General features: G+C 41.2%; 1 protein-coding gene across 3 annotated transcripts in view; it reads left to right on the forward strand.

The window, feature by feature from the left end:
- Window positions 1-16,945, forward strand: part of ZNF704 (zinc finger protein 704) — a 249,806-nt gene that overhangs the window by 202,087 nt on the left and 30,774 nt on the right. For all 3 annotated transcript variants that reach the window (XM_063709200.1, XM_055349563.2, XM_031013787.3), the window contains exons 5-7: window positions 7,659-7,759; window positions 11,096-11,363; window positions 16,493-16,597. In XM_063709200.1, coding sequence (XP_063565270.1) covers window positions 7,659-7,759; window positions 11,096-11,363; window positions 16,493-16,597 — 474 coding nt within the window. The remainder of the gene's footprint in view (window positions 1-7,658; window positions 7,760-11,095; window positions 11,364-16,492; window positions 16,598-16,945) is intronic.

Raw genomic sequence — 16,945 nt, forward strand, 5'->3', positions numbered from 1 at the left:
TATGTAATTATGTTTCTGAGTCCACATTTGCAACTGCCTTGCAAATCCACAGCAACTTTCTATATCTCTAGGATGCAACATTGTTTTCTAATCACTTTTGCTAATGACCTGAGTCATTATAAATTAGTAATTTTTCCTACAGCAGATTTTCCATTGTCTGGTGGTGAACTCAGACTTTCCTCAGGTAGCTACCAGTGTAGGGTATGCAAGATTGGAAGAGAAATGTACGATATAAAGTGAAGAGAAAACCATCTTATAATTCAATCCTCACAATGCAGGGCATCACCATGGATGTCCCCTGAGAAGTTAATTTACAGCCAGGTAAGATAAGCAAGTGTTAATCATACTGAGAAACATTAAATTCTACAGAACAAGTCTTTTTGACAAACATTCTTTGAACACAGATGATTCACTAAGTAAATTTTACAAAGTGCTATTTATATAAATTAAGATATCTCAAATGTGGCTCATCTCTGAGGTCCCAAAACACAACCTTTCTGAGATTGAACATAACAAATATTTATTGAGCCAGACACTGTGAGGCACTGGGATAGAATATAGTCTATCCCCAAAGTGCCTCTTGAAAACCCAGCAAAAGGAAAAAAGGAAAGAGGAGACAAAGTTCATCATGTTTCTTAATATCATTACCTAATTTTCTTTGGGTAACAGATTTCTTTGGAACCTTTAGCAGGGGTTCAAGGAAGGTGTGTGTATGTGTGAGGAGGAGATAAACAATTGCTGTTGGTAGTTATCCTAATTCCAAGTGACTTAACAGAGGATAATGGTCAGCTTCCTTGGATTCTGGGGGTTTGATGCCTCCAAAATGTATCATCTACTTGAAGTAACAAACGAAAATTATGGAAAGAAGTTAAACCAATGATATTTATTTTTCTGTAATCAGGACCAACCTTAACTACTTGTCAATTTAAAAAACAAATGCTTGGCATATTATTGCAAGGACGAACAGTAATCTTGTAAATAGTACTTGTTATGGCACAAAAATACCACTGTGATTATCATATCCTAAAACAATCAGCAATTTGAGGCCTTAAAAAAGTCCCATGATGTAGGAGGAATTTGGCTTTATATGTCGTACAATAATTACTGTTATATTCAGTATGAAAGCCTACATCTGACTGACTCATTGGTAAGAGCCATCAGATGACACTGGATAAGTCTTGTAACTTTCTGGAGTCTTGTTTCCCATCATGAATATCAGAAATATGGAAATAGTATCTTACGCTTTGCCCATTCCTTTCCCACTCTCTAAGGCAGGGGTCCCCAACTCCCGGGCCTCGGGCTGGTTATCAGTCCGCACACAGCCGGTTAGGAACCCCGCCACACAGCAGGACGCGAGCGAGCATTACCGCCTGTGCTCCGCCTCCTGCAGGTCAGCAGCCACATTAGATTCTCACAGGAGCATGAACCCTATTGTGAACCAGATTGCGCGCTCTTTATGAGAATCTTAACTAATGCCTGACGGAACAGTTTCATCCCGACCTGTGCCATCCTCTCCCAACCTGCGCCACAGTCCCTGGAAAAATTGCCTTCCATGAAACCGGTCCTGGTGCCAAAAAGGTTGGGGACTGCTGCTGTAAGGCAACTATTTTATCCTTCTCAAGTATCCTCAAACTTCATACACAACCTTCCCTCTTTGTCCTCAGTTCTGACCCCACTTCCTGCCTCATTGAAAAATTAGAAACAGTCATACAGGAATGCCTTTTTTTCCCTTCTCCACCAAATTAGCAAATTAACTGCATCTGCAGCCACCATCTGGTTTCCCTCCTTTTTCCAGCAGAGAACTGTCCTGTCTCATCCAAGGCAGCCCCTCTCCCTGTGCTGTGTGTATTGGCGCTGCTCTCCTGACCTTCTGAAGAACCTCATCCTGTAGCTAACCCCTGCTTCTCTACTGCACCATCAGTTTCCCTGTCTTTGCAGTCACTCCCATCAGCATAGAAACTCACCTTAGTATAACTTATCTTTACAAACCCTCCCTTGACTGCTCATAGGTCAGCAAAATTTCTTGAAAACATTGGCACTTACTCTCTCTGTTTTCCTAAATCCCACTTACTCTCCAGTCCATACCAATCTGACTTCCATCCACAACACTCTATGAGATTTACTGCTATTTGGGCCACCAGCATCCTCCATATGCCAAATCCAAGGAACATTCCCAGTCCTTGTTCAACACGGTCACATCTTCCTTCTTAAGACACTTTCTTCTATTTGTGCTTTTAATATCATGATCTGCTGACCACTTCTCTCTCTTACTGCTCCTTCTCAATCTCCAACATAAAATATTGGATGCTGCAGTGCACCCTAATCATCTCTAACTGCATTTTTCCCTGGATGGGCTCATCCACACCCAAGCTTTCAGTGCTCCATCTCCTGACCCCAAATTTATATCTCTATCCCTGACTCTCCCTGATTCCAGGTTCACATATCCAGTGTCCTGCGTGCAATCTCCTTTTGATACATAATAGGCATCTCAAAATTAACATATCCAAAACTCACCCACAACTCACCCAGTCATTCAAACCTAAAACATGGAAGTCATCTTTAACACCATCCCTCTTATCATTCCTCATAGTCAACCCAACAGCAAGTATTATTGGATCTGCCTCCAAACCATGTCTTGAATGTGTCTATTTTTCTCCATCCTCTCTGCCCAAAGCCTCTAAGCCACCATCTCTTCTCACCTGCAGTGACTTCATGCACTGACTCCATGCTGGTGATTACATTTGTTTTCTATCCCAAAACAGAGTAATATTTAAAAAAAAAAAACAAAACTTAAGTCATATGGTGTCACTCTCTTCCTTCAGTAACTTCTCTTTTATTTTAGAAGAAAATCCAAATTCCTTACCTTTGTCTGCAAAGTCCCACATGATCTGACCCTGCTTCTGCACTTTATCTCAAACAAATCACTCCCTCCCACATTTCATTCTAAACACACCGTCATTCTTTCTGGCCTCCAAGAGGCAAGGTCTTTCTCATCTTCAGGCCTCTGCTTTTAACTCTTCGCTATGCCTGGAAAACTCTAGCTCTTAGCTTGGCTGGCTCCTTCTCCAACTTTCAGGTCCCAGCTCAATAGTCACCTTCTACAGGCCTCATGCTATATCTGAAATGGTCATCATGTATTATAATTTATGTCTCTCCCCTACTAGAATTTCACTTCCTTGAAAGAAGCCTCGTTTCTTTTTTTGTTCTCTATCCCCAGAACGTAGAATATTCCTTGCTAAATAGATAATTTGGTTTAATGAATGAAAGAATGCCATCAGCAAAAAGGTCAGGAATGAATCAAAAAGTGTTTTCATCTATCATGATTTCATTTCCAGACAGATACTTGGACTGTTGGGTACGTGTATTTTTGCTTGAGTCATTGGTTCTCTTAAGTGGAAGATATTTTCTACAATATAGCTTCATCATTTGTAAAATGGGCAGGAAGCATTTGTAGTGTGAGGGCTTGTTCATTAATGTTTGCCATAGTTTGATATGGTTCATTTACCTCCACCAAAATCTCATGTTGGAATTTGATCCCCAGCATAGGGGTGTTGGGAGGTGGGGCCTAGTGGGAGGTATTTGGGTCATTGGGGTGCATCCCTCTTGAATGGCGTGGTGCCATTATTCTCACATGGCATGAGAGTCTCGCTGTCATGAGACTGGATTGGTTTTTGAGAGAATGGATTAGTTCCCTGGAGAGTGGGTTGTTGTAAAGCCAGAACACCCCTTGGGTTAGATCCCTCTTGGCATATTCCTGCATCACCTTTGACCTCCACTATGGTTTAACTCAACACAAAAACCCTCACCAGAACCTGAGCAGGTGCTGGCGCCATGCTTCATATGCAGCCTGCAGAACCACTAGCTAAATAAACCTCTTTTCTTTATACCCAGCATCAGGTATTCTTTTATGGCAATGCAAAATGGACTAAGACAGTATTGTTAAGTTATATGCTTTGAATAAAATAATATTTTGAATTCTGCAGAATTCCTTTTTGTGAACCTAGCAGGTTTGAAGGTGGGATTTAAATCGCCCCCTCTGGCGCATCTTATATTTCATGTGTTTAGATCACTGGCCCAAGGAGGTCAGGAAGTCTGAAATTTGTGAACCGTCTCCTTGGAATAAATACAGGCTCATAAGGATCATGTACTTAAAGTCTCCTAATTGTGTCTTTGCTTCTCCGCATTTTCACGTCCCTCAAAGAGCTTCAGCTGTAACTCATGTAGCTCTGGGTCCTACGCCCAGCACTGCACACTGCAGGTAGAACATCATGGAGCTGGGTGTGTGTGCCCAGGAGCTGCAGAAGAAACGGCAAGATTGCTGTGCTGTGAATGCTGGCCACCCAGGCAGAGCCTCTGGGGCACAGTGGGCCCTGGGCTCATGAAGCCCATGTGAACAGTGGGCTCCTTCCGTGGTTGGTAATCTGCTCTAGCAGACTGCTGCAATGTGCTGCCACATTTGTCCTCTGCTTGCCATGCTTAAGGCAACCATTCACCAACACATGAGCACTCTTCAATTCTGGAAGCTCCCAAGTACCATTTTCAATTCAGAAACCTATGGAAAATCTTCAGCATGGGGTGGCTGTCCAGATAAATCATCTGGATACTGATTGCATCAGTAATAGCTGATGAGTCGTCTTCTAAATATGTGAATGATTGCTTCATAGAATCAAGAGTATGATGGTGTGAACCAGACGTACTTGATGGCAGATATTCTAGCAGGCACATAAATCAAGCTACATCAGTTCCATCAGTTTGGGAAAGATGCCACCACTGCTGTATGTGTTGGTCAGGGTGGGCTTACTATTGGAACAACCCATTTTTCTCACATGTCAGTAGCTTAACACAATAAACGTTTGTTTATGCTCATGTCACAATCCAGTCAGGTCAGTGGAGGTTCTGAAGAGGGTGGATGTCTTCGCTCCAAACAGCCCTCTGGGGATCCAGGCTTCTTCCTTCTAGTGCAGACCTTCTTAACCTGAAATCCACAGATCCCCAAATGGATACACAGAATCCAGGAAGTCAGTGAACCTGTATGGGGGAAAAAGTGTATCTTTATTTTCACCAACCTCTTAACCATAATTTAACATTTCCTGTAATTATGATTTAAGGCATCAAGCCATAATAATGTTAGCACCACCTGTGACTTTAATACCCATCAAAATCATAGAGGTTTCATATCACATTACAATTTTAGTAGATATCATGAAATATCATTTATTCATAACACTACTTTAAAATTATGGTAGGTATTAGGCCCACTTCAAGGTATTGTTATTTACTACGTTAATTAGAGAGTATGCATATTGCCGTATTACAAAATTTTTTTTTTAAGTTCAACTTTTATTTTAGATTCGGGGTACCTATGCAGGTTCGTTACATGGGTATATTGCGTGATGCTGGGGTTTGGGATACAATTGAGCCTGTCACCCAGGTAGTGAACATAGTACCCAATAGATAGTTTTTCAACACTTAACCCCACTCCCTATTTCCCTCCTCTAGTAGTCCCCAATGTCTGTTATTTCCATCTTTATGTCCATGTGGACGCATCGTTTAGCTCCCACTTAGAAGTGAGAGCATGCAGTATTTGCTTTTCTGTTTCCGCATTAATTCACTTAGGATAATGGCCTCCAGCTGCGTCCATTTTGCTGCAAGGGACATAATTTCATTCTTTTTCATGGCTTTGTAGTACTCCATGATGTATGTGTAACACATTTTATTTATTCATTACACTGACACCTAGGTTGATTCCATGTCTTTGCTACTGTGAATAGTGCTGCAATGAACATACAAGTACATGGGTCTTTTTGGTAGAATGATTCATTTTCCTTTGGGTATACACCCAGTAATGGGATTGCTGGGTCGAATGGTAGTTCTATTTTTAGTTCTTTGAGAAATCTCCAAACTGCCTTCCACAGTGGCTGAACTAATTCACACTCCAGTCAGCAGTGTATATGCATCCTCGTTTCTCTGCGGCCTCACCAGCATGTATTATTTTTTGACATTTTGATAATAGCCATTCTGACTGGTGTGAGATGGTATCTCATTGTGGTTTTCATTTGCATTTCTCTGATGATTAGTGATATTGAGCATCTTTTTCCTATTTTTTTTTTTTGGCCACTTGTATGTCTTCTTTGAGAAATGTCTGTTCATGTCCTTTGACCATTTTTTAATGGGGTTACAAAATATTTAATGTTTTTTTCTAGCTGTATTTCAATACACTTGCATTTCTTTATAATTTTGTGTATTTTATTTTAAACATTAAAAACCACTATTCTGAGAAGGATTCATAGGTCTCACCAGACTGCCAAAAGGGTTCATGGCAAACAAAAAATTAAGAACTCTGATCTGGTGGTTTTGCTATCCCCTAAGACCTTTGTGTCCTTTGCATCTAGCCAGCAGAGCAGACTGGGGGTGACACTGGGAAGTAGTTGAGGGGCAAGGCTTAGAAGGAATGTGTGTCACTTCTCATCCATCAGCCCTGATTCAGTGATGTGATCCCATTTGACTGCAAGGGAGTCTGGGAATCAAGGTCTAGCTGTGTACCCAGCAGGAAAAGGAAATGGGGCTTGGTGAACACATGGAAGTGACTGTCACCATACCCAAGGGAACAGTCAGCAAAGAGGTGGCATCCCAAGGACAAGGGACCTCCCTGGAGAAAACTCACTTTCTATAAAATTTACTCTAGGATGCATAATCATAATAATCCTGTAATAGCTGCTGTTGGTTGAATGGTTATTCCTGTCAGCATTCTGCTAACTGATTCACTTCCATGATGTCATTTAATCCTCATAATAATGCTGTGAAACAGGTACTGTTATTATTCCTATTTTATAAATAAGAGCACTGATAACTCAAGAAATAAGCCCAAAATCAGTCCTCTCAATCATGGCACTGGACTGTTTTAGAAAATATTGCCGCAGCCTGGGCAACATGGCAAAACCCTGTCTTTACCAAAAACACAAAAAATTAGCTAGGCATGGTGGCATGTACCTATGGTCCCAACTACTTGGGAGGCTAACGTGGGAGGATCTCTTGAGCCCAGGAGGCGGAGGCTGCAGTGATCCAAGATTGTGCCGCTGCACTCCAGCCTAGGTGACAGAGTGGGACCCATCTCTGAAAAAAAAAGGAAAAGAAAATACTGTGACCCTTGTTGAAGAGGTGGAATTTTGTACTGGTGGAGGGGATGGTTTCTGGAGCCAGAGTCCCTGGATTCGTATTTCAACTTTGCCAGTAGCTGGTTCATTGACTGGACACTTTTTACGGAGCTTTCTATGCATCTGTAAAATGGAGATTAATATTAGTATCTGTCTTTTAGGATTAAAGGAGATAAACACTTAAGACAGCACCTGGCACATAGTAAGTGCTCAGTGAATGTTATCCACTGTTTAGACAGCCAGAATGGCCCTGTGACTACCTTCATGAACATGATCTGAAATATTCCAGCGGAGCCCATTTCTCTTGAAGGATATGAGGAAATAACTGAGGTCACCAAGATACTCACAAACCTAGGGGTGCCTACAATGGTGTGCTGAGTTATAGTCAAGAGGCTGGGGATGCTGCTACTTTTCTAATGAAGGAAAAAAATATGTTGGGATGACATAAAGAAAATGTTGTTAGAAAATAGTTTCCATTTTAATATCACTCTCTCCCCTTTACAGAATTCCATGAAGGTGATGTTCAAATGCCTCTGGAAAAACTGTGGGAAGGTGCTGAGCACTGCAGCAGGTATCCAGAAACACATCCGGACCATCCATCTGGGGTAAGGCAGCTCTCTCTTCAGGGATGTAGCCCCCATCTGCTCAGTCTAGGGCCACCCGCACTCAGAAATTGCACACCACACTGTGCCTTAAAGGTTCTGGACACTGGGCTGGCTTGGTCTTCCTAATCTCTAGAGAGATGGCCACTGCAGATCATCTAAGCCAATATGGCACAGTGGAAAGAACAAGGATGTAACATCCTAGAGCCTCATTAGTTCACTTACTGAGTCACTTTAGGCAAGTTGCTGCCCTGAGCCCCAGTTCCCTATGGAAATTTATAATAATGTCAGCTCTTCAGGGTCAAGTGTGAGTGCCAAAGGTAAAATGTATGTGAGAGAGACTTTAAAGTACAAAACACTAGAGTAACCTGGAATCTGTGATTGGACTTCAAGGGGTCCTTGAACCCACTGAAATTACCTGTGGAATGAAATGTACATTTATTTTCCAGTGGAGAGTATTCATGACTAAGCCTCACAGGCATATATAGCCTAAAAAGAGTTCAAGAATCACCACACCAATCGATGCTGCTGTTGCTGTTCTTACGAGATCACTTTCTGTTGCTCAAATAAGCCATTTATTTGTAAAATCTATACTTTTCGTCATTATATAACAGCCTTCTAAAGGAAAGATAAAATGAAGGTTTAGGAGCCATAGCAGTTACAGGTCACCCCAGGGGGGCAGTGGTATTCCGTCAGTCTTGTGCTTTTTGCCCTGAGTCTATCTTGCCCAGGGATCTGAGAAGGGACCTTGAGAGGCTGTAAGTCAGAACCAGTGTTCATAAGGCAAACACAAATGCACGGCCAGGCTCCTGTGTGCTTGGACACAGAGGAGTCCTTTCCACAAGATAAGTGCAGAGAAATAAATGCAGCAGTCACTTTACCCAGCAAGGGATACATTTAGAAAATGCTTCATGCCCAACAAGTGATATAGGCAGAAGGTGAAAATAGCTTCTAAGGTAATCTATGAGGGTGGCTCCATAGTGACCATGGAGAGAAACAGGGATCTAGCTCTCTAATCATCCAGGCTGATGTTTGGGGACACACCAGAGCCTTCCAGAGCATATGGCCTGGAGAGCACTGGAGATAGGGCCTGGTAAGGCTTCCCTGGCCAGAGTCTACCTTATGTATAAGAAATACCAATTGAAATACCTCAGGGAAGAACACCCTCCTTCTGCTCCTCAAGCCTTCAGGGAAAGAAATCCTGCAGTGTCTCCCCTGAAATCTCATTGTCAAGACAATTCACAATGTAAGCAGCTCAGTTTTTTTTTAAAGGTTTAGAAAGAACTTCCCAAAGCTAGAGCCAGGAGGTAGGGTATTTGTTTTAAAGTCTGTCTGCCCAGAAAATTGAGTCCTATTCAGTCCCATCAGAAGCATATGCTGTTTATATGTATTTATAGACCCTGGAATTGGTATCACATGTTAGTCCTGTGAGTTCCTGGGGTGCTCTCACAGTGGGTGGAATCTAGAATGCAACCACTTTGCTTTCCTAGGATCCCCTTTTTCCTGATGTGCTTTTAGAATTTCCCTGGTGAATTATGGTTCATAGCCCTGCCAGGCACGGCACAGGAATGGGCCTGGGTTAGCAGGACTCAGAGGCTAATCTATGCTTATGAGGCCCGGGGCCTGTGCTCTCTGATGCACTGGGAGAGGGAACATACCTTTGCCTTTATCCATGAACTCAATTACATGGCTGTAGGATGATGGGGCATTTTTAATGAGTATTAGCTGGTGAGGGGATGAGGAGGGAAACATGTCAAAGCCAGAAGAAAATATGCCGTCACCTCTGATGTATCTGCAGTACACACCATGCCTATATAAAAAGCACACATTTTTCAATCTCACTCCATTCTTGTACACCAGGGGCTGGTCCTGATTTAACCCCACGTGGGATACGCAATGTCCCCCAGGCCTATGTGTCTATTAGCAGCACTTGGCAGCCAGCAGCAGCTCAACCTGCCTTTAACTGGAAAGGAAGTGGGGACAGGAATAGAACAGATGCTCATTCTTCTTCCCACTCTCTAGGGTCTTTAATGGTATGCTGGTCACAAGGCCAAGCCCTGCCAGACCTGATACGGTGCAAAGACACCTCCCCAGGCGCCTCAGCCTGGGAGCTCAGGGGAAATGGAGCTAGGCTGGGACAAGCCACTGATTTGAACAAAAAGACAGGCCTGTGAAGAGGTGAGGCATGGATTTTATGTTAGATTCTATGCAGGGCTCATTGGTGGGGAAAAGGTATGTTCTGAGTCAGGGATCTGCTGCTGCTGCTGCTGCAGTGAGGGGACACCCGTGGCCTCTGCCCAGCCATCCCCAAAGCCAGGTTTCTAGAGAAGAGAAGCACCACTTCTCTGCAAACTCACAAATTATCTAATAAACATTTTCTGACATTATGGGGAGTTATTTTATTTTACTCAAAACTTTCTGTGGAAAAGTATAATGTTCTATGTTTCAGGGAAAGGAACTTTGAAAACACCTAAGAAGCTACTTTTCCTGGTGATGGTGAAAATTGAGACCTTCTAACATCATCTTTGTTTTTATTTAATAAGCATTTACTACTCAAACGTCACCTCCTCAGAGAGGCTTCCTCTGGCCACTCTCTTTAATATAGTGCCCGCATCACTAATCCTGCTTAACAACACTGTTATGCTGTTGAATTTTTCTTTCTGGGACTTAGTAACACCTGATATATTAAATATCTATTTTTTTAATTATTTTTTAATTTTTTTAATCTCTGTTTTCAGAGATTGAATGGGGGGGGGGGTACAAGTGCAGTTTTGTTACATGGCTGTGTTGCACAGTGATAAAGCCTGGGCTTTTAGTGTAACCAGCATCCAGATAGTGAATGTGGTACCCCTTAAGTCATTTCTCATCCCTCACCTCCCTCCCACCCTCCCCGTTTCGAAGTCTCTAATGTCTATTATTTCACTTCCTGTGTCCATGTATACACATTATTTAGCTTCCACTTAATAAATATCTATTTCTTTAGGGGTTTCTTGTCTGCCTGTAAGTTCCCACTATAAGTTCCATCAGGGCGGAGTCTATATTTTATTCACTGTGTTATCAGGAGACCCTGGAACAGTGCCTGAACATGCTAGATTCTCAATAAATCATTGTTGAATAATTGATTGAATGAGTGAATGAATTAATGAATTGCTTTAAGACATCAAGGAAGGGTTCCCTGGAAGTGGACAGTTGAACTGAGTGCTGCAGGATAAGGAAGAGTTTGCAAGGCAAACAAGAGGGAGGAAAAGCATTCCAGACAGAGGGGAAATGCATGTGCAAGATTTCAAGGCAAGAAAACAGATTGGCTTAGTATGATTGTTTTGCTCTCTTTTGCATTAGGCGCGTTGGAGACTCTGACTACAGTGATGGAGAAGAGGACTTTTACTACACTGAGATCAAGCTCAACACAGACTCAGTGGCAGACGGGCTGAGCAGCCTGGCCCCAGTCTCACCTTCCCAGTCCCTGGCTTCACCTCCTACTTTCCCCATCCCAGATTCAAGCCGAACAGAAACTCCTTGTGCCAAAACGGAGACTAAGTTGATGACGCCCTTGAGCCGCTCAGCTCCCACCACCCTCTACCTCGTGCACACTGACCATGCTTACCAGGTGACTTGCAGGGGACTGTGAGAGCAATCACTTTGACCTTGACCAAAACCAGGGGCCATCTGGCCTATGAGTAAAAGACAACTCGGTGGAAAAACAGCCATCACACACGGCAGCCCGGTAGCTTTGTTTTTTTCTCCCTTTAAAGCCTAAGATCTCACACGGATACGGTCCTATGGTCTAGTCTCAGATTGCCCAATGCTGCCTGTGGATTCGATCCCGTAGAGACTGTTATGATGATAAAAATCCCTTGGGCACAGTGGCTTACGCCTGTAATCCCAAACACTTTGGGAGGCTGAGGCGGGCGGATCACCTGAGGTCGGGAGTTCGAGACCAGCCTGACCAACATGGTGAAACCCCATCTCTACTAAAAATACAAAATTAGCTGGGTGTGGTGGCACATGCCTGTAATCCCAGCTACTGAGGAGGCTGAGGCAGGAGAATCACTTGAACCCAGGAGGCAGAGGTTGCAGTGAGCCGAGATCTCTCCATTGCACTCCAGCCTGGGCAACAAGAAAAACTCTGTCTCAAAAAAAAAAAAAAAAAAAAAAAAATCCCTAATGTTATCTGGGCATGGTGGCGTGCGCCTGTAGTCCCAGCTACTCGGGAGGCTGAGGCGGGAGAATTGCTTGAACCCAAGAGACGGAGGTTGCAGTGAGCCAAGATCGCACCACTGTACTCCAGCCTGGCGACAGAGCGAGACTCTGTCTCAAAAACAAAAAAATCCCTAATGTTGCAAAGCCCTCAAAATGGTGCCTGGCACATTACATAAGTGTCTGTTTAAAAAAAAAATAAGGCCGGGCACAGTGGCTCACACCTGTAATCCCAGAACTTTGGGAGGCTGAGGCAAGTGGATTGCTTGAACTCAGGAGTTCGAGACCAGCGTGGGCAACATGGTGAGACCCCCATATCTACAAAAAATACAAAAATTAGCCAGGCATGGTGGTGCGTACCTGTAGTTCCAGCTACTTGGGAGTCTGAGGCGTGGGAGGATCACCTGAGCCCAGGGAGTTTGAGGCTGCAGTGAGCTGTGATCATGGCACTGCACTCCAGCCTGGGTGACAGAGTAAGACCCTGTCTCAAAAAAATAAATAAAATAAAAGGTAAGCATTGGAAGGCTTTGGCACAGTGGCATAATCACACTCCAAATCTGGGACTTCATGCCCTGCCTTCTAAATGGATAATTAAGCATTTCAGATTAGAGTAGTCGTTCTCAATGTTCCCCAAATCAACAGTGCCAGCATCACCTGGGAACTTGTTAGAAATGTAAATTCTTGGGACCACCCCTCTTCCACACCCTCCTCTGTGCCCCCCACCAATCCTGCATTCTGTTTTAACAGGCCCTCCAGGGAATCCTGAGTCATGCTAAAGTCTGAGAAGACCTTAGGGACAAATCCTGCAAATTTAGGACATGGGTAAAATTCCCTTTTTTCCTGCCAGAAGTTACTTTTTTTTTTAGAGACAGGGTCTCTATCTTTCTCTCAGGCTGGAGTGCAATTCACTGCAGCCTCGAACTCCTGGGCTCAAGCAATCCTCCTGCCTCAGCTTCCCAAGCAGCTGGGACTACAGGTGTGCACTACCACATCCAGCTAATTTTTTAAATTTTTTGTAGAGACGAGCTCTCACTACATTGCCCAGGCTGATCTCGAACTCCTGTCCTCAAGCAGTCCTCCCATGTTGGCCTCCCAACATGCTAGGAGTATAGGCTTGAGCCACCATGCCTGGCCATTAATTCTTTTAAATGTTGATTTGTTTTTATACAACGTTAATACATTCAAATTTTAAGAAAATATTTTTCACATAATTCTCAACTACCTTATTCAACTTTTTAAAATCTCCTTTACATACTTGTAATTATGTTCTCCCACCCTTGTTTTATAAAAAGTTTTCATGTAACTAAATAATATCCAATTAAATTGAAACACCAAATTGTTTTAATCATTCTTATTGTTAGGTATTTACTTTTTAATCTATCCTGTTTTTTCGTCATCATTAATAACTCCACTGTAAACATCTCTGTGCCTGCTGTGTTTTATTTTTTGTTTAAATTCTCAGAAGAATAATTATTGAGTCTGAGGATGTAATATGAGGGAACAGTTTATGGCTCTTACTATGTATTGCCAGAATGCTTTCCAGTGGTACCAAGTACAAAGCCACTGCCACTAGCAAATATATTTGTAATTAGAAAATTACACCTATAGAGGAAAAATTTAGCCACTTATTTAGCAGACTTAAACTCAAGAGTAATTGAATAGAGCTAATATTTGAATTAGTTAGTGTAATAAATTTCATTCCTGACTCTTATTATGTTGGTCAAAACGAATAATTCATTCATCTTCATTTATCACTGTTTCACTTAGGTCAGAAATCCTGGGTACTAACTTAGTTAAATCATTTTGCTCATCTATATAATGAGAGAGTTGGAACACACACTAGTTGATCTACAAGGTCCTTCCCAAAGCATAAACTTAGAAATATTGAGACTTTTCTGTTTATAGAAATTATAAATGTTCAGCATAGAAAATATTAAACACAGTAAAGAAAGAAAATTCATCCCTAATTCCAAACCTTAGTTAATATTTTTTGTATGTACTTCAAGACTTTGTTCTGTGTTTATACATATGCAGTTTTTAAAAGGGATCTGTTGCAGAACTGTTTTTACTGTATTTTATTTTTTCTATTTAATATATCATGAACATTTTCCCATGCCAATGAATCTTCTTCAACAACAGTGTTTTAAAAATTGATGCCTAATATTTATACGTATTTGTGGGGTACACAGAACATTTCGTTGTATGCATAGGATGTGTAATAATCAAGTCAGGGTATTTTGAATATTAATCACCTTGTGTATTTATCATTTCTGTGTGTTGGGAACATTTCCAGTCCTCTCTTCTAGCTATTTTGAAATATAAAATACATTGTTGTTAGCTATAGCCATCCTACTCTGCTATCAAACATTAGTACTCATTCTTTCTATCTAACTGTATGTTTGTACCTACTAACCAACATCTCTCCCTACCTTGTCCCATCACATCCTTCCCCATCTCCCGTAACTATCATTTTATTCTCTACCTCCATGACATCAATTATTGTATTTCCCACATATGAGTGAGAACATGTGATGTTTATCTTCAAGTGCCTAGCTTATTTCACTTACATAGTGACCTCTAGTTCCATTCATATGGCTGCAAATGACAGGATATCATTCTTTTTAATGGCTGAATAGTACTCCATTGTGTTCTTACCACATTTTGACACTTCATCTGTTGATGGACACTTAGGTTGATTCCATATTATCTTTGCTATTGTGAATAGTGCTGCAATAAACATGAGAGTGCAGGTATCCCTTTGATAGGCTGATTTCCTTTCCTTTAGATAAATACCCAGTAGTGGGATTGCTGGATTATATGGTAGTTCTGTTTTTAGATTTTGAGAAATCTCCATACTGTTTTCCATAATAGGTGTATTAATTTACATTCTTACCAACAGTATATAAAAGATCCCTTTTCTCTGCTTCCTCACCAGCATCTGTTATTTTTTGTCTTTTTAATAATAGCCAATCTAACTAGGGTGAGACGATACTTCATTGTGGTTTTGATACACATTTTTCTGATATTAGTGACGCTGAGCATTTTTTCATGTACCTATTGGTCATTTGTATGTGTGCTTTTGAAAAATTTTTATTCAGGTCCTTTGCCCACTTTTTAATGGAATTATTTGGTTTTTGCTATTGAGTTGTTTGAATTCATTGTATATTCTGGATAGTAGTCTCTTGTCAGATGAATAGTTTGTGGATATTTTCTCACATTCAACAGGTTGCTCTTCACACTGTTGATTGTTTCTTGTGCTGTGCAGAAGCTTTTTAGTTTAATATAGTCACATTTGTCTATTTTGTTTGTTTGTTTCTTGTGCTTTTGAAGTCTTAGCCATAAAAATATTTGCCTGGGCCCATGTCCTAGAGTGTTTTTCTTGTGTTTTCTTCCAGTAGTTTTATAGTTTAGGATCTTACATTTAAGTTTTTAATCCATTTTGAGTGGATGTTTGTAAATGACAAGAGCTAGGGGTCTAGTTTCATGTTTCTGCACGTGGATATCCAGTTTTCCCAGCAGCATTTATTGAAGAGGATGTCTTTTCCCCAGTGTATGTTCTTATCACCTTGGTCAAAAATCAGTTGGTTGTAAATATGTGGACTTATTTCTTGGTTCCCTGTTTTGCTCCATTGGTATATGTGTCTGTTTTTATGCCATTTTAACAACATTTTGAATTACTCTGTAGGTATATCATAATTTATTTACCTTTTTCCCTATTACTGGGCATTTGTGTTATTTCCAATTTTTTTTTTTTTTTTGAGACAAGATTTCACTCTGTTGTCAGGCTGGAGTGCAGTGGCATGATCATAGCTCACTGCAACCTCGAACTCCTGGGCTCACATAATCTTCCTGCCTCCGTCTCCAAAGTAGCTAGAACTACAGATACACTCCACCACCCCTGGCTAATTTTTTTTAATTTTAGTAGAGACGAAGTCTCACTGTGTTGCCCTCGCTGGTCTCAAACTCTGGGCTCAAGCGATCCTCCTGCTTCTGACTGTTAAGTGCTGGGATTACAGGCATGAGCCACCACGCCCAGCCCCAATTGTTTTTTATAATATATAGTTGTGCAAGGAACATTCTTGCGTACATTTCTTTAGAATGAATGCCTAGAGTGGAATAGCTAACACAGAGAATGCTAAGAATTTTTATATGTATTGTCAAATTACCTTCCAAGAACATTGTACTAGTTTACACCCACCCTCACAGTATAGCAGGGTGTATTCCCCAATTTTATAGTGAAGAATTCTACCTCACAGGTATCCTAAAATAGGTATATGTACATATAATAAAATTTCTTTTCAGAAATCAACAGTCAAAAACCATCTCTTTTTATACCTTAGATAGCTTGCTTAGGTATATATACAAAGTTTATTTCTGGCTACTCCCTTTAACCTTGTTTAATCTCTTCCTATTAGATAATTAGTCCAAGTTATTAATATAGCTGAGACCATTTCTGAGGTCCTCCTTTGGTAATAAGACCTTAAAGCTCCGAAGGAAAATATTCCTTCATAACAGCTTTCTCTGTTTTTTATTTGACAGGCCACACCCCCTGTGACCATTCCAGGATCGGCCAAGTTCACCCCCAATGGCAGCAGCTTCAGCATTTCCTGGCAATCTCCTCCGGTCACTTTCACAGGCATCCCAGTAAGTAGAAAAACGAAAAAGCCAAAAATCTGGTCAAAGCCAATGTAGACTAAATTTAGCGAACAAATAGTAGAGGCATGCAAGAAAAATATAAACATCAGAATGCCAGAAGTACTATATTTCTTAAATGATATTTGTAAACTCATCAGCAGATATCACTTCTCTTCAAAAAGGTGTTTTGACTGGCATTTCAGAAAACTATAAGAGAGTTTCAACTGTTCATAAACAACTTGTTGGAAATATATCAAGATTTTTTGTGTGTTGGTAGTGTATTTGTATGTTTCCAAAAGACTGTAAAATTAATAGCTGAACTCAGATCTTATATGGAAAAAATGGTGTTTATCATTA

This window comes from Gorilla gorilla, chromosome 7, assembly GCF_029281585.2.
Source record: "Gorilla gorilla gorilla isolate KB3781 chromosome 7, NHGRI_mGorGor1-v2.1_pri, whole genome shotgun sequence".
Lineage (NCBI taxonomy): Eukaryota > Metazoa > Chordata > Mammalia > Primates > Hominidae > Gorilla > Gorilla gorilla.